Source organism: Epinephelus fuscoguttatus, linkage group LG19, assembly GCF_011397635.1.
Source record: "Epinephelus fuscoguttatus linkage group LG19, E.fuscoguttatus.final_Chr_v1".
Classification (NCBI taxonomy): Eukaryota; Metazoa; Chordata; class Actinopteri; order Perciformes; family Serranidae; genus Epinephelus; species Epinephelus fuscoguttatus.
In genome coordinates, this window is record NC_064770.1 from 20,479,969 (window position 1) to 20,504,897 (window position 24,929).

General features: G+C 38.2%; 3 protein-coding genes across 4 annotated transcripts in view; 2 read left to right on the top strand and 1 right to left on the bottom strand.

The window, feature by feature from the left end:
- The window catches only part of brd4 (bromodomain containing 4), a 42,143-nt gene extending 37,521 nt beyond the window's left edge, over nucleotides 1-4,622 (bottom strand). The window contains exon 1 of the mRNA XM_049561792.1: nucleotides 4,523-4,622. The gene's annotated coding sequence lies outside the window, so the exon portion shown is untranslated. The remainder of the gene's footprint in view (nucleotides 1-4,522) is intronic.
- Nucleotides 4,623-6,320: 1,698 nt separating this feature from the next.
- On the top strand, nucleotides 6,321-9,104 carry LOC125879798 (protein PET100 homolog, mitochondrial). Its single transcript, XM_049561880.1, has 4 exons — nucleotides 6,321-6,463; nucleotides 6,654-6,740; nucleotides 6,861-6,893; nucleotides 7,617-9,104. Exons 1-4 carry the CDS (start codon nucleotides 6,437-6,439, stop codon nucleotides 7,704-7,706), a joined length of 237 nt encoding a protein of 78 aa, XP_049417837.1. The 5' UTR covers nucleotides 6,321-6,436; the 3' UTR covers nucleotides 7,707-9,104.
- Nucleotides 9,105-11,694: 2,590 nt separating this feature from the next.
- Nucleotides 11,695-24,446, top strand: stxbp2 (syntaxin binding protein 2). 2 transcript variants are annotated; one of them, XM_049561829.1, is made up of 19 exons: nucleotides 11,695-11,796; nucleotides 14,509-14,558; nucleotides 14,641-14,722; nucleotides 14,910-14,986; nucleotides 15,091-15,166; nucleotides 15,389-15,492; nucleotides 15,982-16,130; nucleotides 16,217-16,301; nucleotides 16,838-16,968; nucleotides 17,082-17,189; nucleotides 18,242-18,299; nucleotides 18,421-18,486; nucleotides 18,846-18,926; nucleotides 20,921-21,062; nucleotides 21,201-21,307; nucleotides 21,412-21,510; nucleotides 22,448-22,533; nucleotides 23,493-23,653; nucleotides 23,744-24,446. In XM_049561829.1, exons 1-19 carry the CDS (start codon nucleotides 11,760-11,762, stop codon nucleotides 23,821-23,823), a joined length of 1,779 nt encoding a protein of 592 aa, XP_049417786.1. In that variant the 5' UTR covers nucleotides 11,695-11,759; the 3' UTR covers nucleotides 23,824-24,446. The 2 variants fall into 2 exon arrangements, with proteins under 2 accessions (XP_049417786.1, XP_049417787.1); XM_049561830.1 differs by having other exon boundaries at nucleotides 23,496-23,653.
- Nucleotides 24,447-24,929: the final 483 nt, after the last annotated feature.

A 24,929-nucleotide genomic window follows, 5' to 3' on the forward strand; every position in this document is an offset into this window, starting at 1 on the left:
GCTTTTTACACCCACAAAACCTGTAATTATTAAACAATCTGGCAATCTCTTTATGCCAGCAAAACAGAAAACAGATATATATATTGTCTAGACTGACGCTACAGTCTAGATCTTGGATGAGGGAATATGTTATGCCAATTCAAGAGGCACTCCAGTGATTTTACGCATGAAATACAGTTTGCTCATTTTGTGGAGTACTACTCAGCCTGTGAAATCAGCTGTATCATATCTGGGGGAGCCGTCTAAGTTTGAAAAAACAACCCTGATGATATCATCACAATCGTCAGACTTAATCTTTTTAAACAGAAAGCCTGTGTTTGAATGGAAGTGGCCATTTAGGAGGTAGAGGAGTCTAATGAAAGAAAGCTTGACCCGCAGCACACACTAAAAGTCGGGATATCTGTTCCTCTGCTGCTTCAATTTTGCCCATTAATTTTTAAAGAGCTTCTTATGAGTCCTCCAGCTTTATGGAAATGCAACACTGTACTAGTTCACTGGAGCACCCATTTAGACCTCTCTACACTTAGTAACCTCTGCATTTTAGAAGTGATTAAGAATTTTAGTTTCAAAGCACATCTGGGGCTTCTCCCTGCATAGTTACCTTTCAACTTTTTTCTGTCAACCATGTAGACAAAGACCTCTGACAAAGCTGCTCAACTTTTTAGTGACATTGTTCTGTGCCCAAGTATCATCTATGTGACGAGTTTAAGTTGTTGCTACAGTATACAAACAAACATACATACATACGTACAAAAGCACCCCAACTGCAAGATCCCAAGCCGATACATAGGAATAAACCTTCGCATTATGCCTTGTAATTGTATTTTTGAGATAACGACAAAAACAACCCTCTGGCCTGCCTTCCTACTTTTTTACCCATGGCCGTGCAGTTCAGAGGATCGATGACACAGTGTTTACGCAAATAAAATGAACTGGATTTTGGGGTCAAGTGTACTCGCATCTGGGCCAAGGTTCCTGATGTGAAAGCCTCTTTAAATATTAGTATTTAAATAGACTTCACAGTGGCTACAATCAATATCTGTATCCATAAATGTAATAAAATGACGATGTGAAAGGCGTCACTCGGACCGATAAACCCACAGAGAATTATCAGCCAAAACTACCAACGGATTTCAGAGCGTTATAGCTTGTACCAACTCATTCAAGCTTTACTATACTGAGTCACTCTTTTCAGTGAAAAGGCTCCAAATACACACTGTGCACTTTCTGCTAGGCACCAAAGCAGAAAGACACAGTTAGCAAATAGCTGGTGAACATGGCAGAGCATTGAGCAACAAAAGTGCCAGATATTTCCCTCAGGAGTTGGGAGAGACCAGAAACAGAGCTTAGTGAAAGTGAATATTTTGATTACATTCACCAGATGGAAATTTCAGTCCCGGTTCCAGACTTGGGGGACTTCAAGGTATTACCCACAAGACACGCTGTCTCATGCCATACACCCTGGCACCGCTGTTCACAGTGGCAGTTAAGATGCAGTCAGATCTTGACATAATAAAATGGAAACTGCGAGTATATGGCTTTAATGTAAGTAATGTTTCAAGCACTCTGACAACTCTTGAGAATTTTAATTATAAGACCACAAAATTGCTGCTTTTGGAAAGTCAAAGTTGCAATAAATAACTGCTTTCCATAACATAGCGCATTACTTCTGAAATGGGTGACTAACTCTTAGTAAGGGGCATTTTTTGACGTGTTTGTGAGCTCTGATTTATGTAGGGTATGACTAAATTGTGTCAATGTCCACTCCAAATAAAGCACAAAGAAGTACTGTTAAAATTAAAAACAAATTCAACAGATTATTGAATTTTTTGTTATTTATCGAAAGCCTCCCACTTCCCCAAAAATCCCTTTGCTCATTATTCACATCAGATGCCACAGGATGTAGCACTGAATTTGTTCTAACCAACATGGATTATACTGAGCTTTGCTTTGTAAATTTGCTGCCATTGGACAGCAACATTATGGGATAGTGAACTGACCTTTGAAAATGACATGGGTCATGAGCAAACTCTTGCTTTTAAAGTGACTATTAGCTAAGAGTCTCTAAATGTGATGAAAAACAGGAATCAGGGACTGGTGTTAGATTGGCTGATTTAACAACATTAAAGCCTAAAATAATATGGGCTTAAAAGCAAACCATCACTAAACATTTTAGAAATGAAATACAAAATGTATAAGCTGGAAAAGAAATATTACTTATTAGTCATCACAAAACAATAAAAAGATAGTCAATACTGTCTATTACATCCCAGTATGCCACTATACAACAAAGACGCACTGTTTTAAACGCGGTCAGAGAGCAACCAAAAATTCCTCACTCTGTAATAATGCTTTCTCAGTCGCAGCAGTAACATGATGGTAAACCTCATGACACACTCTTGTCAATGATTCAAAAGTGATAAATGAAGCACATACACTCACACTCACACACACACACACACACACACACACAATAATAGATTTTGTTTGCTCGCTCATTTGTTCCCTGACCACACACTCCTTTTCATTCAGAGGTCATTCACAACTAGGCCAAGGATGGTGTTACCATGGCAACTAAACCAGAGAGAACAGAGCCAAAAAAAGGAATTTAAAAAAAATAAGGCAAAGGGAAAAAAAAAACAAAAAAAAACGGGCGAGAAAAGTATGCTCTTTAGTGTAGAACATGATAACCAAAATCTCAGCCAGAAATAAATCAGATCTGAGTCTGTAGAATGAGAAGCACACACATGCACGTTTTCTTGGCTGGTAAATGGAAAACCAAATATCATTATACTGGTAGGGCTGGATAATATATCAATATTATACTGATACTGTAATATAAGACTAGGTGTCGTCTTAGGGTTTGGAATATCGTAATATCATAAGTGTTGCCCTTTCATTGTGTTAAAGGCTGCATTACACTAAAATGATGCAATTCTCTGAACTTAAGAGACTCATCTAGCTGTTATTATTTGCCTTCAAGTCATTATGTCAACATTACTATTGATTATCAAAAATCGCATTGTGTAAATACAACGTGAAAGCACCAATAGTCAATGCTACAATATTGTCGCTAAATCAATAAAGGCATTTAGTCAAAATATAGTGATATTTGATTTTCTCTACACCGCCTACACATTGAGTTCTTCTGAGTTATGTAATTAAAATCTCAGCTCTGTAAAAACCTAACACTACCAGGTATCTCCAAGCACTTTGACCCAGCCTTTGTTTAAAACTACATCAATTCCAGCCAGCAGAATTAATTTCCAGTCATGTTAATAATAGCTCTGCCCTCTGAGACTGTTTGATTTACTGCTTTCCTGGTAAATGTGTGCCCTTTGACCCAATTTGTCCTCTGTTTACACACAGCGTTGACAGAGATAACACTTCTAATACCTAATCAGTGGCAAGTTAATCACAAAACTGACCTTTGGCTTTGACTCACTCTCAATACATAGTTACAAGTCTGCATAATAGACAGACAAAAGACCAAAAGTACATGGGTCTATGTGCACCTTTAGGCAAGGAAGAATATCCCAGCAGGCACGTGACTTCAGGTGGGCTAATATCTGCAATTAGAGCTTCCAACTACTATAGCGATAATCAAGCATTACAAATCACAAAACACAGTTCATAGCTGTTGAATTGAGGATTCATCCTACAAGAAAAACAGCAGGGACAGGATGCTAAGTAACGGGCCTCTGCTTTAGTTATCTGTTTGAGCACAGCAGTCGGTTGTATGCCACTGCTTTATGTCTGTATAATACCCCACCGTACTCGTGTCATACAGGCACCATAGCTCTAAACGCATCTGTGTGAAATACGATTTCATTGCCAGATGTGGTGTATAAGACGATAAATTGCAAAGTAATGACTGCTGGCGAGCGACCATCGTCGAGGAGCCAAGATCCCAACGTTAGGCCACAGGGCATAGATTATTGCCTGGGTTTCGTAATGGTCGTCAGTGCTATGCACAGCAGAGCTAAAAGCGCACAAAGATACACACTTATTGTCTCCAAGATCGTGGCAGCAAGCTCTGGAAAATGAACATTACAGTCCTATTTTGTGTTATCTGCCCCACTGACTGCATTCTCATCAAATAGCCTCAGTCTGAGTGTGCGCCATCATCACCGTGACGGCGTCACCGTCTCCCACAACACAAGACGAGTCGACGAGCAAACTAGCAATAGATGCCCAACACGGTGGTCGTCGCAGCATTTGTCGGGCTATTTGCAGCGTAATTGTGGCCAACAGTGGGTGAGACAGGCAAGGGATGTCAGATAGACACACAATGTAGATGCCGTTATTGTGTCTTTTGATAGACAACTGCCAACTAGCTTTAGCTAGGAAGCTAGTTAGCCAGAACAGGCCGCCGTGCAAGTGAACGGTCTCAGTGGGCGCCGGGCATCAGCGCTACCTCTGAAGCCTTTACACCGCTGTTACCGTGTCTCTCTCTTTCTACTCGCTCGCTTTACTGAGACAACATGAGTGGCAGAATAATGTTTGAAACAACGGCGTTTACCTGGGTTTATCAGGTTGCCAGGGCGCGCGGGATCTTTCTCTCCGAGGATCCTGAACACCTCTCGTTGTCGGTGACGTCACGCGTAGGTCTTTCGTTGAGGACGTAAAAGCGAGTGTCACGGACTGCAACCAGAGACCGCTGATGGAGTATCTGTGCTGCAACTCCAGAGGCAGCTGAGGGGAGATATTATAAACTCTTGTGCTGGAGATCTACCTCTTCATTTTGAAGATTGTGTGGGAAATATTTATACTGGTGGAACCAATATATTAAAGGAGAACTACTCTGAAAAATATTAGAAACACAGTAAGTTATGTTACTGTGCTTTCTTCCTTATTTAATGATATGCAGTAGGAGAAAGCATGGTTAATTTGTAGTAAATACTGCATAAATCACTTATTAAATCACAGCTTAAAAAGTGTGTTTCAAGATATTTCATATAATTTATCCGATAAAGCTGTTGTTAGAAAGATTCAAGCTGAATATAGATTTAAGTGCGATTTTCTGTGAACTGGAAAGAGTATTTCTCATTTATTTTTTCACTGTATATACACTATAATGTTTAGAATTAATGTTGCCAACTTTAGTCGAGATAAGATTGGAAACATGTTGTATATCATACAACTCTTTATTTTATTTATTTATTTATTTATTTTAATTATTTATTAATTCATTTATTATTTATTATTATTTTTGGAAGTGTTCAGAAACCAAACCGACTTTCTTGCTCTTTATTGATAAATTTCAACCAGCACTATGATATCTAATGTTAAGAACAAAAAAGCGATTAAAACCTTTGAGTTATTAAATGTTTATATTATGTTGCATACAAAAAATCTGGCACTATAAAATTAAATGTCTGTAAATCTCTTATTTATTTATTTTTTGTTAATTTTGCCTTATTTTGTGTTGTTTTTTTTTTTTTTTGGTTGTCTATGTATCTGTTTGTACTTCTGTAAATGAATGTGTGCACAATAAAGAAATTGGGGAAAATGAGAGGAGAAATGATATCTGTGCACCTGGATAATTGGAAAGAAAAAGTATTAGACACGAAATGTAGAGACAAAGCCAAAACTGAAAATGTGGGTGAAAGTAAAATGATAATAATACTACTAATAATAATGATACTAATACTACTACTACTACTAATAATAATAATAATAATAAATGAATAAAATGTGCAGTTGTTCTCAAAAGTATCAGTGCCCAATAGACCCATATAAGACCCTATGTCTTCACTGTTCTATTTTTGATTATGTTTGATATGATTGAACTTCCAAAGGTGGGTGAGAGTAAAAAGAAAATCAAGTCAGACAGATGTTTCCAAAAATTTAGCTCTTAGTAGTTGGAAGATACACTATAATAGGTTTGCTAAAATCACTATATTTAATTTAATAGTATATTTGAAAAATACGTAAATATGGTTACAATCAACTCACTTACCAGACTGGCATGCTCGTAGGTTTGTTAATATTTTATTACATTTGTGGTCAGTGGAATGGGATCAGTTTACATCCACTGTCATTCCGGGGTAATGAATGATATTACAAATCCTACCTCACATGCACAGGCTGTCTGGACCAAATCAGTGGTGCGCAGCGCCCCCCAGTGGACAACCATTGTTAAGACAGTGCCTTTATTAAACCGAAGGTTAGCAGCGATACAAAATTAAGCGTCGGCTATTTAAATCTTCAACTTTATAGGTGACAAAAAAGTATAGAAATAATATTCCAAACGTGTATTTATTTGTTTGTTTGTTTGTTTTTTTAAAAAAATTAATTTCCGACACTCATGCGCAGGCGTTGTTGCTTCCAAGCAACCGGACATTCTAGAAACCCGGAAGTAGCGTGAAGGTCTTTGACGATGGTTGGAGTTTAGATAACGTTTCGCAGTTGTGGGACCAGTATCGATGTGAAAATGGGTGTTAAAATAGAAGTGTTTCGCGTAAGTAAAATATATTTTAATATGTCGTCCGTGGCTGTTTAATATGTAATGCTGCTAAGGTTTAAATTCGAAGAAATGGGCCTATGTTTCGTGCGTCAATCTAGCTAGTCGTTAACGTGAAGCCAAGTGAGGCCAAGTGATGTAAGTTTCCACTGTCACTCACTGCCTCGTCTGTTTTTGTTTTGAGCAGATGATGCTATATCTGTCCTTTCCTGTGACCATGTTCTGGATCTCAAATCAGGCAGAGTATTTTGAAGAGTACATAGTAAAGAGAAAGGTAAGTGTTGTTGTTGTTTTTGATTATATTTATTAGTCTACTCAATGAGGCTTGGTACTCTTCTTGTGATAACTAATTTATATTTCTCTCTTCAACTGTGGCGTCTTTTATGGTATCCAGAGGGAGATCTTTCCCCCTGACGAGCAACTGCATGTGAGTATAATGCACCAAGCTTACGTGTTTATATCGTCCATAGTACTGCCCATAAAAAAATAAAATCATAACATTGAATAAAATTAAATGTGACTGTACAGGCAGTGCTCACTACCACAAACGCTTGTTGTTAATTTTTTATTCACATTTATTTATTTGTGGTTTGATTTTTCTGATCATGTATTCATCTTTCAGTTTATTGCCCCTATTTTGTAATACACACTGTGTTCTTGCTGAATCAGTCTGAAACACAAGGATGTATTGCACAATAAAACTACATAGTAGTTATCAGAGTACTATCTTGTAATACCACTTTTTTTTTTTTTTTTTTTTTTTGCATTTTAATGTGTCAGATCACACTGACCATATTCACACACACACTTTCCATAATTTAGTGCCGAATTCCCAAGTTATTGTTGATCTGAGAGTGATTTATCTGTGTCTGAATGGTTCCTTAGCTGTCAGAATTACTGCTTCACAGCACAATATTATAATACTGATAATAATAATGCGTTTTATTTGTAGGCACCTTTCAAAGGTACACTCAAGGACACCTTACAAGACACAGTAAAAAACAAAAAAAAAAAAAAAAACAAGCAGCAATGTATCCAGAGATCATAAAATCAAAAAAAATCAAAAAGTCTGTAAAAAATGACGAGACAAAAAATTGTAGTTCTAAATAGTATAATGTTATGTTAATTATTGTTTTTTATTTGTTTACAGAGGAAAGAGTTGGAGGACTTCAAAGAACGAATGCGTCTTCGTAAGGAGCAGCGGATGTTAAAGCAGATTTCTGTGGAATCTGAGAACTGAGGATTATGTGTCTGAAGCAGTGCGTAAAGTCCCGGCGATGAAGGATTATTTGGCAGAGTCCTTTGGGCAAAAGAAAACTGGCCAGACTGAAATCTCTAAGAAGTTAATGCATCTCAAAGATGTCTTTTTTTCTAGGGATTCATTGTGCCTAATATGCTTGTTAAATTTACACGTGTGGGTTGTTTCCCACACAAGACTTTTCAAATGTCAGCCGTGTGTGTTTGAATGCTTGATCAGTTGAGTTGCTGTGTTATCACTGTCATGAAACAAATATTTGAGTTGTAAATCCAGTCGGATCTGTTGTGAATTTCATGATTTATTTTGTGAGATGATGCCGTACCTATGAAATATATTCACCCTCATGGATTTTTTCCCTGTTAAGTTTTTACATTGTAATAGATTGGATGTAATTAGGCATTTTTTACACTCATCGAAAGAAAGATCTTAAAACCACAGTGTGAAATAAATCTCCATAAACTGATTTGAATTAAACCGAACATAAAACACAAAGTAACTGATTGCATAAATATTCAGCCCTTTCAAAATAATATTTATCAGAGGGGCATGTGGCTGCCTTTACCCTACGATACAAAATCTGGGTAGTTTTAGTCTCATATTCTGGGCTGTCTTTTGGGAAATACATTTTTCCTTAAGTCACAGTCCACTCACAGACCTCTGCATTTTCTTCTGTGACTGATTTGTATTTCCGTGCATTTATTGTAAATGACAGGCAATTGGCTGCAGCAGCTATGTGATACTATGACATTAAATTATTTTTTTCTGTTTATCACTCGTAAAAGTGGAGTGGCATTCCCTGTGTTTGTTTTAAAAAGTTTAGGAGGTGGGGGGAATCAGCACTTGGCTCTGATTATGTGTATACTTGTTAACATGCCATTGTAAAGCTGTTTTTCATTGAAGTCACTGCTGGTTATGTTTCACCTATTATAACAGAAGCAGTGATTCACCCATTGGATGTGTTTGTGGTTAGATATGAAGGTGTATCTGCATCCTATGTCCATCCCCTTTTAACCCCACGTTAAAGGCATCACCTTGTGACCAGAGGATTGCTGGTTTAACCAGCAGCCAATGTTTTGAGTATGAACAGGATAAGAATGACTAACTTTGGCAGAGACATTGACTATTTAAATGAAGTGTGACTGGAATGTACTTCCTGGTACAAGGCACAACAATGGAGTTCTCAAGTAGGTAATTCAGTAACTGAAAATGTCTCAACCTTTGGAATGAAGTGAAATACTGATCATGTTTTTCCATATTTTATTTTATTTAGTCTTTATTCTTACCAGGAATATTCCCACTGAGATTAAAAATCTATTTTACAAGGGTGTCCTGGCCTAGACAGCAACATAAAGAGTTTCACATTAAAGAACAAATGACAGACTTGAAGTTCTGGTGTGTAAGATTTTAAGCAGGGGTGTCAAACTGATTTTAGTTCAGGGGCCACATGCAGCCCATTTTGATCTGCAGTGGGCCAGACCAGTAAAACCATTACATAATAACCTATAAATAACAACACCTTTAAATTTTTTCCATTTTTTTAAGTGTAAAGAAGTTTCATTTGAGAACGGTCATCCGTTTATAAAACAGATGACTATCAGACCATGATAGCCTCAGAAAAATATGTGCAAATTCAACAGTATGTCTAGATTTTTCCACTTTCAGTCAGTCTACTACTCACTGTCATTACATGTACATTAAAAAAAAAGTTTTGTCAGTGCCTCAGCAGCAGGGATCCACCAAAAATAGTTTGAAGATAGAAGTCTGATACAGATTATTTTGTACTGAAGCTGTTCAATGTTCAATATCTTTAGATATGATCACAGTAAGTACTCATTGTTATTTCAGAGAGCTGTATTCTGGTTGGAGTGGCGAAGCCTCTGAGGCAGCATTTTACATGAAGTACTCACTGTTTAAACATGGCACATCTTAGCCTTCAAAGGTGCATCAATATTAGATGTGCAAAGTTATCTAGTGGGCTGGATTGGACCTTTAGCGAGCCTGTCCTGGCCCCTGGGCTGTAAGTTTGACACCCCTGATTTAAGAGGACATATTGGCAGAAATGGAATGTAACATTGACAGTTATGTTTTACTGGTGTTTAATCCCCTAAAACTAAGAAATGTTGTGTTTTTGTTACCTCAGAATGAGTTGTTTATATGTACTGTACATACAGAGAGTTCACCATGCTGTTCTATAGTGGCCCAGAACACACAAACCAAACACTGTCTCTAGATGGAGCCATTGGCTTAAAGCTGCTGTAATTCTCCTACTCACTTGGCAGTTGCAATTGGCAGTTGCCAGTAACAGAATGTGCATTCAGTGGTCTAATAGTCCTTAATCCTGTTTTTATAATCTTCCATGCTCATAAAATGGTCTAGTTTAAGGTGACTGATGAGGGTGCAAAAACATGTCATACCCTCACATAATTCCTGGGAATGTTGATGCTTTTACTGTAGTTTATAAAAGAGGAATTCCCAGCATGTGTGTATGCTAAAAGTGCATGTGTATATGCATTTAACACCCTATACGGATGTGGAATGATAGTGCTATGAAGCTATAGTGCAGATGATTCTTGTCTGTTATACTGGCCCTGAATGCCACTACAGTTAAGTGCTGACTGGAGTGCAAAGACAACAATAACACTTTTTCTCACTTATTACAGCAGTTCCTAACACTCCCTCTTCTATTTAGAAGGACACACAAGACATCAAAATAGGTATGCTTCTTAACCACTCAAAGATTTAAATATGTAATTTTCTGAGGAGATATGGAAAATAATTTAAAAGAGTTTCAAGAAAGGGAGATTAAAACAGTACTGGTCCTGTTAAAGATTATAAATAACATTTACAGGACTCCTTCATAGATATTTAGAGCGAACCTGAGGGAGAGGCCTGAGTGCTGGAGATGTAATGAGAATGACAACACACTGGTACACCTTCTGTGGTCCTGCCAAAAAGTGCAAGATTATTGGACAGCTTTTCATGAAATTGCTCATTGGTGAGGATGTTCTATTGTCTCCCTGTTTGTACATTTGAGGTGATCCCCTACCACTGGATGTTCTCCCCACGTCAGATGCAGATTGGATTTGTGTGGTTTAGTCAACAAAGGATTGTTGCAGCATATGAGAAATCATCTCTCCATCGCATTGACTAGGTGGAGAATTATGCTCAGAAATGGGGATGTTGCACTGTCTGTAATGATCTGATTGTGAAATGTGTTTGTATCGTTATTGTACCATTAGTATTGGAGATGACCATACACTGTTGGTCGTAGAGAGTAACAGTTCATAAATCATTTTGATATGACATACCAATCAGATAACTACATGATGATCCTCTTCAGACCAGCACTATGTATGATCTCCTGAGTATGAAAACATGGCAGAGGGCTGTGCCTGGCTTGTCCAGACAATCTCAAGTCTTGGATGTGTCCAATCATACTTAACAAACCACTGAATGTCGTATTCATCATGCTGAAGCGATGACATGTTTCCCCAAGGCTCACCAGATGATACCCTCGAGTATATTTTGGCAAGGACAAGTGGCCAGTTGGACGTCTCACACTCTGTCTCCTGAGGCACTGGCAAGAGAGGATTTGTATTTCCTTTCTTGCAGCTGTTTCTTTATCATGGCTGATATTCATTTCGGAAGAGGGTATTATAATAGTTTATGATGTGATTGTGTGATAGTATTGCTGCTGTGATAGAAGCCAAGTGATAATATTTAGATGTAGTTAGTACACCCGTCAACAAAACTGTTGTAGTGACAATGAATCTTTAAAAATGGCCAGGAATTGCACTGGTTTAATTTAGGACTGAATCAAATTGGAGTAAATGTGGCTTTAACTGATTTTTCCTGCATGTTTTCTATTTGTTGTCCAACTATACACTGAATGTTACAGCACAAAAACGCATGGGATATGTAGTTACCAGTGTCAGACGATAGGGGGCGATATTTGGCTATGAAAAGCAGTGTGCTGGAACCATTCAGGCTTTAACAACAAGGAAGTGACCGAGTAGCCATCAGACTGCTGTCAAGATGGCACCGAGTGGGCTGAAAGCGGTAGTTGGAGAAAGTAAGTGACACATTTGCTGTATCTTTTAGAAGTTTATCACAACTGAAAGACACATGTAGTTTGTTAGGACTGGTCTTGTAGGAGCGCGATAAACGGAAGCTCTACTTTTAGCATAAAACTGCTGCGGACGTTGGTCCACCTGAAGTCTCTCTTCCTGCTTATGCCCCAATTATAATGCTAACAATACCTATAAAAAATGTTAAGGTTAACAAAGCCATTGAGAAGAAGTGGTAGTCTTGTGTTGTAAGTGTCGGTAACAATATTTGCAGTGGCGAAATGGTAGTTTTGTTGCGATATTTAGCGGATGTAGACACAGAAGTGACAGTGACAACCCAAGTTTTAGGCTAACGCTAGCTAGCTAACGTTAAAGGAAGTCCGATCACTTGGCCTCTCAGCCGGAACAGTCAGGCTGTAAACAGGTAAATAAAAACACAACCTTTGTTATAAAAGGTTCGTAAAGTTACATATGTTTTAATATTAACTCAGGTGTCTTGTTTCGTTTAACAAATAATTATTGTTTCAACATCAATATTGCTTTTAAAGTACTTCTTAAAGAAGCATAACGTTAGATATAATAATTATAAACCAATTCATTGTGTCATTTTGGATTTATGTAATGGTTATTTAACATTATAAGCGTTTTGCAGCATTTTAAGTACTGTAATTAAGTGTTTAAATTGTTTTAAACAACTTAAAATGATGAAGGTATATTTCTTTGATCACTGATCCATCCTTGTGACCAGGTCAAGGTTAAGCAGGTGTATTACACAAAGTGATTAAAATCCTAAGGTGTGTACCTGTAATATAAGTAACCCTGACCTTACACAGGACTTAAAAATCACACCATGACTTGCCATTTGCTTGTACAAGGCCCCATAACCTATTTGTTTTTGTGAGATTCTGCAAAAGTGGTTTGAAAGGTTGCATATGGACAAGTCTTAGGAGCTTGTGTATGTGTATATATATATATATATATATCTATATCTATATCTATATATATACATATATATGTGTGTAAATATATATAAATAATTGCCGCCAGCCACACAAGTAGTCATCTTTTCCAGTTCCCTGTATGCAAATAGGTTAGGCATTGCATGATGAGACATTCGTGAGCAATGAATTTTCCACTTGGTCCAAAATATTTCATGGGAAAAAATGAAAATTATTAGTTCACTCTTTTGCATTTACATTTGTTGTCAGATAGTCTTTAACAGGGTTGTAGGTGTACACTGTTGTCAAGGCAAAACATGGTATGAAAATTGATGGTTATCATGCCGTGTACATTTGCTTATCTACGGCATTGAAAAAATGCAGCTGGATGGAGGATCTCGCCATTATTTCAGTTATTTTAAAGAAGGAGACTGTTTACACATCCTTCCATTAAGACTATGGTTTCAAGTTTTGATTAAAATAATAAAACATTTGTTCAATAAAAGGAAAGACCTTCTGTTTTCATTCCTTTACGGGTCATTGTAACTGATAATACCAATTCTGTAATGACGTGATACCGAGAAACTGCGATGATCACTGTACCATGAAAATCTCGTATTTGTGCAACCCTAGTCTTAAATAATTTTGTCAGTCGGTTCTGTGTTGTTGATCATATGTTGGTACAGGTTAGATTATAATTTTGTTGTCCTATCTCAACAGTCCTCCCGATCCACAAACAAATATCTTGTAGGCCTGTCCAGTGAATCATTTATAAACCCCACCAGCACCGGATGTCATTTTGGAAACAAGTCATGACATAGTGATAACAATGACTGCTGACTGCTGATTTAAACTCATGCCACCCCACAACCTGCTATTTATTGTGTTATTTAGCAAGTGAGTTGATGTAGTAATAAGACTTGCGACAACTGATCATGTGTTTTAGGGCGTCACTACTGTGTTTCTAATGAGGTTAAGCAAGGAAGTTGAGTGATTAACATGATATCACAGCAGTTTAATTCTTCATTTTTTGTTGTGCACTATTAAAGAGAGGACTGTTTAGCTCAGGTGGTTCGTCACCCAGTGTCTGACGAGTAGACAATGGCCTAAACAACAGCCACACTGCACATAATGACTTCTGCTGTGTGAAATATTGCCTCTGCTCTTTGCGCTGAAGTATGATATCTGATATCAGGGCATTTTAGGCAAGATTCTCCACCTCCACAGCAGTGGTATCATACCTCAGCCGTTGTGCCTATGAAGTCACTGGAACCACGATGCTTTTGTCTGAGCTTCACACACTGTAATCTGAACAGTACAGCACAAGGAAGTTGCACCCAACTAACAGAGTTGGTAAATACAAGTGCTAAATATGGGTTTGCTTCAAGAAAGTTCCTGGTTCCTGGTTTAGAGAGTTGAAGACACATGTCGCAACATCTCACATTGATATTTCACTTGCTCTGGTCTTGTTGTATGTCCTTGGAGTGATTAAACTAAAGCTATTAAGAAAATATTTCAATTAATTCTACACATACATATTAGCTTTGCAGCCACTGATGCACAATAGATTAAGTGTCACTCTTTATTTCACACGATAAAAACGACCGATAGATAGGAGATAACCATCACATAAAATATTATCGTGTTAAGTTAGTCAGTGAGTCATTGCTAAAATTCCAACACTTGTTATCTCTTCTACCTAACTTTTTCTTGCAATAAATTTTTCCAAGTTTTTGATAGTTCTGTAATCATACAGGATATTTTTTTTCTCTTCTACAGAAATCCTAAATGGGGTCATCAAGAGTGTGAAGAAGGATGGAGAATGGAAGGTAACACTTGCCCAGTAAGATTAGAGAAGTCCCCTGTTTTTGTCACACTGAAAGTGTAACCCAGTGTTTCTTGTTTCTTCAGGTTCTTATTGTGGATCACATGAGCATGCGGATTCTGTCCTCTTGCTGTAAGATGTCTGACATTTTGGCAGAGGGGGTCACCAGTAAGTATGCAGATAATTTCTGGTCTTGCATCCTCTGGATTAATTGTATACATTAGGGATCAAACTTTAAAAAACTAACAAATATCCTTACACTTTTTTAAAGCATTGCTTAACTTTGTAGTTGCATATTGATCAAGTCAGATTTTTTTAGGTTGAAGCAAAATACCTCTGTTTTCTCCTTTTTCAGTTGTGGAGGACATCAACAAACGCAGGGAGCCCATCTCCAGTTTGGAGGCCATTTATTTGATTTCACCTGTGGAGAAGGTTGGCCGCTGCTTTTCCCTGCTGCTTTTCCCTCAGAGTCAAAACTCTTAGTGCTCAGAGTTTTTCTTATAATCTTTTTAACCAAAACTTATTTTCAATTACAGTCGGTCCGTGCCCTCATTAACGACTTCAAAGACTCGACCTTCACTTACAAAGCGGCACACATCTTCTTCACTGATAGTAAGTTTGTCTGTGTCTGTGTGTGTGCACAGTGAACTGTACAAGTTTGCGTCATTAATTTTATGTTTAATTTCCCTGAAAAACATGCAACCTGAAGGAAGCTCATTTATCAGTTATTTTCAAATATACAGTGCAAAATATTTAAATTTTCAAACCATATCAAATAATTATATTAAACCGTTATCATTTCTAAATTTTTAAAATCTATTTTTGCTTCCATAGCTTGTCCAGATGGTCTCTTTGCCGAGATTGGGAGATCCAGAATTGCCAAGGTCATCAAGACTTTAAAAGAGATCAATGTCGCTTTCCTGCCATATGAGTCTCAGGTAGGAAATTATTTCCCCTTTACTTAAACCAACCTGGATTTTTTTGGCTACATAGTGATTCAATTTTGTTTTGGTTGTTGTTTAGCTACCAACAGCTTCTGACAGAATTACCTGACTAACTGCTAAATGCTCAACAGCTAGTCACTTATTTTGTCTGTGTGATGTTTGTTGCTGGGCAGGTAGCATACAGTGGGTTCATCAGAGCCTTTTCACTTTAACTGCAGACTGCTGAGGCTGGAAACAAGGTTGATCAGAGAGTGAAGAATGAAACAAGACTGTAAAGTTTGTGCTGAAAGACGCTAAAATGCTCCGCTAGAGCTAAGAAGAGCTTTAGAGTGGGTTTCTCTGTGGGCTTCTCAGTACGAGTGACACCTTAAACGCAATATTAATTTCCATTGTAAATGGAAAAAAAAAGAATAGTGCAGCTTGATTGTTGTGAAAATGATATGGTTAAATTGAGGCAAATATCAATCCATTTCCTCCCTGCAGGTGTTCTCCCTGGATGATGCAACATCCCTGTACTCCTTCTACAGCTCTAAGCCAAATGAAAATAAAGACAAAATGATGGAAAATCTGGCAGAGCAGATCGCGACCCTGTGTGATACTCTCAAGGAGTACCCTGCAATTCGTTACCGCAAGTATGGAAGCCTTGCATGAAACTACTCTGAAATCAGAGTAAGCTCATTATTTTACTGATTCTGTTGTGTACGTCTCTGTCTCTCAGGGGACCAGAGGAGAATGCTAGGCTGGCTGAAGAAGTCTACCAGCGCCTCACTGCTCACAAAGCTGACAACCCAAGCATGGGAGAGGTAAGGAACTGCTCAGACCAACTTATGTGCTCTACTGTATAAATGAAATTCTTGTATTCTGAATTCTTATACTGTTTTTTTCTGCTTCTGTATAAGAGGGTACACTTTCTTTGGGATTCTGCAGCTCTTCACAGGTTGTGGACTTCTCTGTGGTTTCTGGTTTTTATTCCTTGTTGATTATTTTCTCACACTTTTCCTGGACCTTTCTCTTCTTCTGTTCTGTCTTTCTTAGCTGACATTTCCTTGCTCCTGAGATGGGCCTTAACAGGCATGTATTACTGTTCTCTTTTTGCTCTCCATACATCTGAAGTATGTTACCATGCTGTGCTGCATTCTCTTTATTGTTTTACTGGACTTGACAAGTTTGCTGGAGTCCTGCTGCATGCCTCATCACACACAGACACTGAACCCCTATAGAAAAAAGCTGATAAGACTTTCACGGCATGACAGATTCACAAAAACATAATAAAGAGCCTTATATTTCATGTGTACTATAGACCTTACTAATTTGTTATCCCTTATGTTCATTGTTTTAGGGTGCAGACAAGGCGAGATCCCAGCTACTGATTGTCGATCGTGGCTTTGACCCCATCTCGCCTATTCTACATGAGCTGACCTTCCAGGCAATGGCCTACGACTTGCTAGATATCAAACAGGATATCTATTCGTGAGTGAACATCTTATTACATATAGGCTGCTGTTCATTAGTTTTGCCACGTCTGTCATGGGCATCACGTTTATTCCTAGTCAGCTGTGTTGTACTTGTTTTATTTTTTAAAGTTACCAGACAACTGGCATCGGGAATTCAAATGACAGAGAAGTGTTATTGGATGAAGATGACGAGCTCTGGGTTCAGCTCAGACACATGCACATTGCTGATGTCACTAAGTAAGTGTGTCACAAGGAGATGAGAGAATCACTCATGTCACATCTCCACATGACTGGGTTTCACTGTCATCCCTCTCAACAAGTTCTGTTCGTTGCTTTCATATGGTTTTATGTTACAACTTCAAAACACACACTTACCCCATACCTCATATTTAGTGTAGAATATAAAAAGAATGAATTAATGTATGATAATCATATTGTAAGAAAATGTATATATTTTTAAGTGGCTTAAAGATTTGATATCAATTACTCACCATGTTATCTTGAATTCATGAAGAAAGCTTTGTTTTCTGCGTATGACTCCATGGTGAACGGAGAACCAAAAAAAGGCGAACATTCTTCATGAAGGGATGAAGGGATGTAAACCGAGAACGTATTTCACAACAGTAGAACTACATCAAAACATCCTTTTGCAATCTCTCACATAATCCATGCAGTGTAATCCAAGTGTCATTTATGTAGTCGTATGCTCAGTACTTTCCCAAATGCATGCAGTTTTGCTAAAACATTATAATTTAAAACATGTCAATAGAAATAGTTTTATACACAGCTGAGTAGCGTGGGTTATTTTTTGGAGTTTTAGCGTGAAAGGGGGATGGAGAGAAGGGGAATGACATGCAGCAAAGGGCTGCGGTATGGACTCAAAACCACAGCCACTACGGTAAGGACATGTCCTTTTGTACATTTGGCACCTGCCCTACCAGATGAGCAACTTGGCGCCCCACACGTGCGCTTTTGAACTTAAGTAGAGCTTAAACGCACACACATGCTCAGCCAAGCTCTGGGCTTGCTACTTGTTGGTGGAATTTTTTATATTGGAACATTTTAGCGACCCCAGTTTACTTCAATTCAATTGCTTTTTTTTGGATTCTGTGTTCATTGTCGAGGCAACGAGAGCGAAGTTTCCTCACAAATTAAATGTAACACTCGATGAGTAATTGATATACGAATGGTCATTTTGCAGGTGAAGTATTCTTTTAAGGGTAAAACTTTGGTCCTCAAAAGTACTTCTGCACAAAGGGACTAATCATTTCCAAAACCCATTGTTGCAGGAAAGTGACAGAGCTTCTTCGCACCTTTTGTGAAAGCAAGAGAATGTGCACTGACAACGTGAGTGTTCATGTGCAGTACTCATTTCTGTTCAGTTACTATTACAGATGTCCGTGATATAAGATGAAGACTATTTTTTATGTTCTTATTCAATTTTGTGGTGAAAACGTTTGAATTTCAGGCCAACATAAAAGATCTCTCTCAGATGTTAAAAAAGATGCCACAGTACCAGAAGGAGCTGAGCATGGTGAGTGGGATAAAAAACAGCCGACTCTTTGCAATCAGTATTATCATCTGATGATAATTTTTCATTATAAGCAAGTACTCTCTGAACTGTTTAGGAAGAGGACTATACAGTAGATTACAGTCTAAAATAAAGTATCTACATTCTAGTTAATTTGCCCATACGTTGACTGTATATCTCTACAAGAATGTCCCTTTCTTATCAGCGCAGAAGCTACAGAAAGTTTTTATCTCATGTTGGAATCGTCAGTCTTGCCTGTAGCTTTGGGGAAAAATGTTTTACAGGATTTACATATCATATGATTTTGTCATAATAACAACTATATTAATAAATAAATAATCACTGCTCATTTTCATTCACAGTACTCTACTCACTTGCACCTAGCCGAAGCTTGTATGAAGAAATTCAAGGCCTCTCTTGATAAGCTTTGTGAAGTGGAACAGGTCAGTATGGTTAAAATGAATCTTGATTTTTTTTTTTTTTTTGTGGTGAAAGTATCATTGTCATTTTAACCCAGCTATTAGGACACAAACAGCTCTCATAGATTAAAAAAATATCAATTTTAGGTCCAGTTCATAACATTTACAGTTTTATTAGCAAGTAAGTAAAATTTCTTTGTATGGCGCTTCTCACAGGCATATGTCACAAACTGCTTGAAAAGGGCGTTTACAACACACAAAAACAAAGCCAAAGAGGGTGAAATGACAACCGGATATATGTATTTAAAAGTGCAAAACTAAGAGCACAATACATAAATGCTAAGCTTTTAGTTTAGAGGAAAAAAACAAGATCTGGTCAGCTGCTCAACATGTGTCTAAAGACAGCTGATCAAATATTACCACTGAATTGCGCAGATTTGAGTGTACAGCAGAGGAAAGAGCCCCAATACTTTGCCATCCACTCCCTAGTAGTGTTATAATATTAATATTAAATCTGTTTATGATCTGTTTTAAGGGGCAGCAAATGTAAAAATAACAAAGGTCCCAGAAGCGATGGCAACTTAATGAGTGACACTATCCTGTACATTTATAGTTGTAGGTATAAGTAGAAACATGATCTCTTGATGCCTGAGGAGAAAAGCACCATAGATGACCATTAAATCATTATTCTTGGAATTTGTCTGCTCATGCATTGTTGGCAAAACAGTCTGTAGTTTTTATATCTCAGTGGATCAACTAAATGCCCCACCGTGTTAGTCACTGGCAGTAAGTATCTTAGAGGGGATGTCAGACATAGAATTATGCTCCCCCACTAACTCTGCACACTAAGCGACCTCAGTATGATGGCATCGTTATTTATAGCTGTTGTGGAGTATGCTCAAAGCCACTGGTCTTGTGATATTTAATGGGGAATCATAATATTGCATAAGAAGCTTGGGACCGGATATCAGCATCTATATATCTACAGAAATGCGGAAGAAGCTGTTATGTCATTATTGAGTCATGTAATAACACGTATATGGACTACTTGGTAATGTAGAAATCCGTCAATCAACATCAGCCCGGGATAAAGCCACGGTCCAGACTAGTGCCAAGCCCCACTGTGTTGTTTGTATGAGCCAGACATGCTTTTGTCTCCCTGAGGGGGGGTGTGCTCTGTCACACTTAGTCTTGTATCAGATGAGCCGCAAGCACACAGGAAATGATAAGCGATGCATGGTTGTGGCATTATGAGACGCAAGTGTTAATGGGGCCTTTTTGTATGAGTGAATCACTCAGCTGCACTAATGGATTGTCAGCATGTCTGAAAGCTGCCTCTTTAATCCAATGGGCATGCTTTGGCTCAATGATGGACAGCGTGATCCAAACAGCAACAGCTCTCTGTCAGCTGTCGTTTGTTTTAGTGTTCTGCATTGTTTGGGCAACCCAATACAAATGTCTGTGTGATTAGGTGATAAACAAAACGATGTGCTGTATTTTTATGTGCTCATAAAAAGTTTTGTCGTTGATTGGCCCTAACAAGGCTTAGACGGAATACTCATAAAGCTTAACAAGAGTTTTTAGGGAGCTTGCAGAGTGCCCAGGATTGCATTAAAGGGAAATCCCAAAGCTAGTGTAAGTATAAAAGCCCAAGTTGAGAAGCCAATACTTGTCGTTATTTTTGACATAGTTAATGGATTATAAATGCTGCTCCGGGGGTTTACTGTGCAATCTAGGACAGTTTTGTTTACTTATTTATTTCAAATGTAAAAAAAATAAAATAAAACAGCAAGAATAACAAAAAATGAACACTAAAACTAAAGCAAACTCTCAATATACAAATTGTCATAAACAACATAAATATGCCATGAAAGAGAAGAAATTGTTGGAAAAGGTTGAGAGGCGACTCATCTTCCTGTGTCAGCTGCTCCCTGAGTCGTCCATCAGCTGACTTAAGTTGTAATTGGTGATCAAGATTCCTGTTGAAGTTAATAGTTAACCACATGTTTCTTCCACAGGACCTGGCAATGGGATCAACTGCAGAAGGGGAACAGCTAAAGGATGCCATGAAGAGCATTGTCCCTGTTCTTCTGAACAATGAGATTGAGGCCTATGACAAAATCCGCATCATACTGCTGTACATATTCCACAAGAAAAAAGGTGTGCCCTTAATGACTTAATGACTGACCCTTAATTCGAAGGGTTAATGGGATCAGGGGATTTAATAAGAAGTGAATAGCGGAGAGTCAAGTGTTACCATTGCCCTCACTGTTTTTAAATATGTGGTAATCCATGCAGGCATCGGGGAGGAGAACCTTGCCAAGCTCATCCAGCACGCAAACATACAGGCCGACAGCAACATCATCACCAACCTGCAGAATCTGGGCTGTAACATCATAGCTGGGGTTAATTTCCTGATTGCTACAGTCTTAAATGTAAATCAATACCTTCAGTATTGTTACATATATGTATATATATATTTTTTTTTGTTTGTTTGTTTGTTTGTTAGGGCCGCAATGCTGGGAAAACGCTGCCAGACAGGAAGGAGCGCACAGAGAGCACATACCAGCTCTCCAGATGGACGCCCATCATCAAGGACATCATGGAGGTACTAAAGCTAAAATGAGATTTTGAAGTTGCTGGCACACCTGAGGCCTGTACTACGACGCCAGTTCAACTTACCAGGATATCTTTTCGTTATCGGGTTTGACAAACCCTAACATTGTCAGTCTGCGTAAGCAGTGCTACAAAGCTGATTAACAACTAGCTCTGTCAGCTCTGGGTTTTCATTTCCAGCCACGAGCTTGTTCATGTGAAAAAGGCAGGGGTGTTAATTACGAGCGACATCATTAGAACCATGGATGAAGTAGCCTGAGTCATATGATATATATGATGAAAGGGTACCGAAAGTGTCTGTGACTCCAAGACAGTGAAATGTCAGTGACGCGGGATGTAAAGGATACTCTGTAATCTTATAACAAAAAATATGGAAACACTGAGAACACTATCCAAAAATACACCATAGGCTGAGACTATAAAAGTCTAACAGTGTGTGGATTATTTTTCTAATAAAATATTATCTGTGTTATCCTAGTTCTCATCATGTAGATGTCTCATGTTATTCTGAGCTGCAGTGATGGAATCAGAGTGTAAAAGAAGCAGCGCTGTCAGCGATCACTGCAGACTAAAGTAAAGTTTGCAATTCAGATGCAGCTAAAATCATGTGTTTAGTGTTGTAAACAATCTCTTGTTTGTTAGAAGCTCTGTTTAAAAACCAGTGGAAAAAGAGCCCTGGAATAATAAACTTATTCTACTGACCTATAACAATATATACCCTGAAGTTAACCTGCTCCGGAGCAGGTTAGCTGTTCTGCACAAGTTACCACAGCGATTTCTCCCAGTAAAAAGAGAACCAGCTTCCTAGTACTGAAAACCCAGAGTTAACCCTGAGTTACCTTGCTAACTTCAAATCCTGCTTTGTAGTGCAGGCCTCTGTTCAGTTTTGCCTTCAGCTTTCTCAAACAATTTGTGTTTATGTATTGTAGAATGCCATAGACGACAAACTGGACAGAAAGCAGTGGCCATTCATCTCTGATCCTGCTCCCATCAACACAACTCAGACTGCAGTCAGGTGGGTGCTGGAAACAGGAAGGAAAAAATATATATGAACTGCACATTGTTGCTTTATACAGTTCATGACGTATATAAAGGAGTAATTGGTGAATGGTTAACAAACCAAACTTTTTCAAAACAAGACAACAAGAAAAACAAATCCCATGTGCCCTTTTTGTTTCAAAGTGATGTCAGTCTAAAACATTATTTTTTTATTTTAGTAACAACAATGTTAACCAGGGTAGCAGACAGATTAAGGTTGTCAAATAAAAGCTTTTATCCCTGTGACGGAGTTGGAGCCAAGCTTTTGACAAAGTGAGTTGAAAAGGTGAAATTAGGCCAGTTTTGCTTTAAATAACCTTTAATCCCCCAGGGAATTCCTCTCATGATGATAATGCTTATACAAACCACTCTCATGAACCTGAGTTCACTCATAATCTGCACTATGCACAATGCTTGTCCTCCTTTGTTTTTAGCAAAGTGCAGAATTAAAACTGAGTAGTCATAAATATTCACACTAGAATATAGACTGACAATGTAAAACCAGACATGGCAGTTCCGGTTATGATACAGATTAGCAAAGGTTCCTACATGAAACTGCTCACGACAAAGTCTGTGGATTATTTTGAGTAACCAAGTCATGATTTTGGGAAAGAGACATGGATCTAGGGTCTAGACACCATGTCTGCAGGGTTACTTCTGGTTTCAAAGATACTATACCGAAAGTGTTAAGTGGAAATGGGGCTTTATATTCCAGAGTAGGCAGATAGCTCCAATACTTGGCAACTCGCACCAAAACAGTCTAGATTGATTAATAGCGCTACAGGTAAGAGGAAGAATGTGTCTTTTTGATCTTGGGTTGAACTGTCTCTTTAAACTTAGTGTTTAGCTAGCACTACTGTTTGGCTGCCCACACACATGCCTTAAGTTTCAGAAGAAAATACTTGTCGCTCAGTTACTGTTTTAATTCCTTTACAGCAGCGCACGTTTTGGACACTGGCACAAAAATAAATCTCCAACAGAATACCGCACTGGCCCACGGCTTATTATATTTGTGATTGGTGGGGTGTCACATTCAGAGATGCGCTCTGCGTATGAAGTCACTCGAGCCACCGATGGGAAATGGGAAGTGCTGATTGGTAAGTAATCACTGTTTAGGAGGCAATTTCTGTCCCAAAAGTACAGCATTCTTTTTTTTTTTTAAACAAATACCACTTTCTTCTCGACAGGGTCTTCTCACGTCATGACTCCAACCAGCTTCCTGAATGACCTGAAGAGTCTCGACCAGGTTCCTAATCCTGATTGTTAGGTGGTTAGACTCCAGATGGGGGAGGGCGCACTGGAATAAGGGTTAAGCGTTTTCTGTTACAGCATCCCTGACGTCTGAAGTAAAATCTTAGATGTAGCCATGGAAAGAAACATTAGTGATTCTTGATTTTGTTTTAGTACGGTCCTTTTTATTGTGTGTTGTGAATTGGGTTCTGTATACTGCTGTGATTGAAAAAATGTATGAAAATATTTAATTAATTAATATTTAGATTATTTTACTATTCTCATTCAAATTCTTATTTTTGTTACTACAATATATACGTGTGTGTGATTGTCCCTAATTTTGTTATTAAAAAAGTGCGTCACTCCCACAAAACTGGATCATCTCACGCCAAAAATCAGGTCTAATGTAGATGTATATAAGTCAGTAGAAGTTGTATCATATATCCAGTGATATGAAGTGTGGAATACCGTTTCTCTCCAGGTACCTTTTTCTTTAATGTCTGGGAAATTTTACCTTAGACAAAATGTCTCAACTGCTGTCTTACGAAATCTTGCACATTTACCAAATACGTTAATATATTGCTGGGAGAAAGTGTGGTGGGTGTTTGTTTCTTTGCTGTTTTAAATGAGAAATAAAAGAAACATGATATTCACTTTAAATTGTGTCTTGTGCGTAGTGTTCCAGAGGACATTCATTCATTCATTCATCCGCTAAGTCCCACCCTTTTGTGATCGTCTGACAAGCTGTCAGAGTAAGCATGGAGCCCACACTGTAACTAACTGCACTCCCTGAAGAAATATTATCCTATTTTTGAAAAATGAAACAGAGAAGCAGACAGAGGGTCTGCAGTCTGTGTTTGAAGGATATATCCAGGATGTCAAACTGACTCAGCAGCAACAACAGGTTAAAAAGACAAAGATAGTTAGAAGCTAAAGCCGAACTATAGGCTACAGATCACAGCGTAAAAGTGAACCACCACATCACTGCTGATCGCCACAGAAGACAATGAATATAAAGGGAACTTTGCTGATATTGAACCAGCTGTGTGTCATCGCAGTGTGTGCAGATGAACGGTGTTTGGCTTCCCCCCCTGTGCTCGGACCTCAGCCGCCTAGCAGGGATCTCTGGGGGAAGTCAAACAA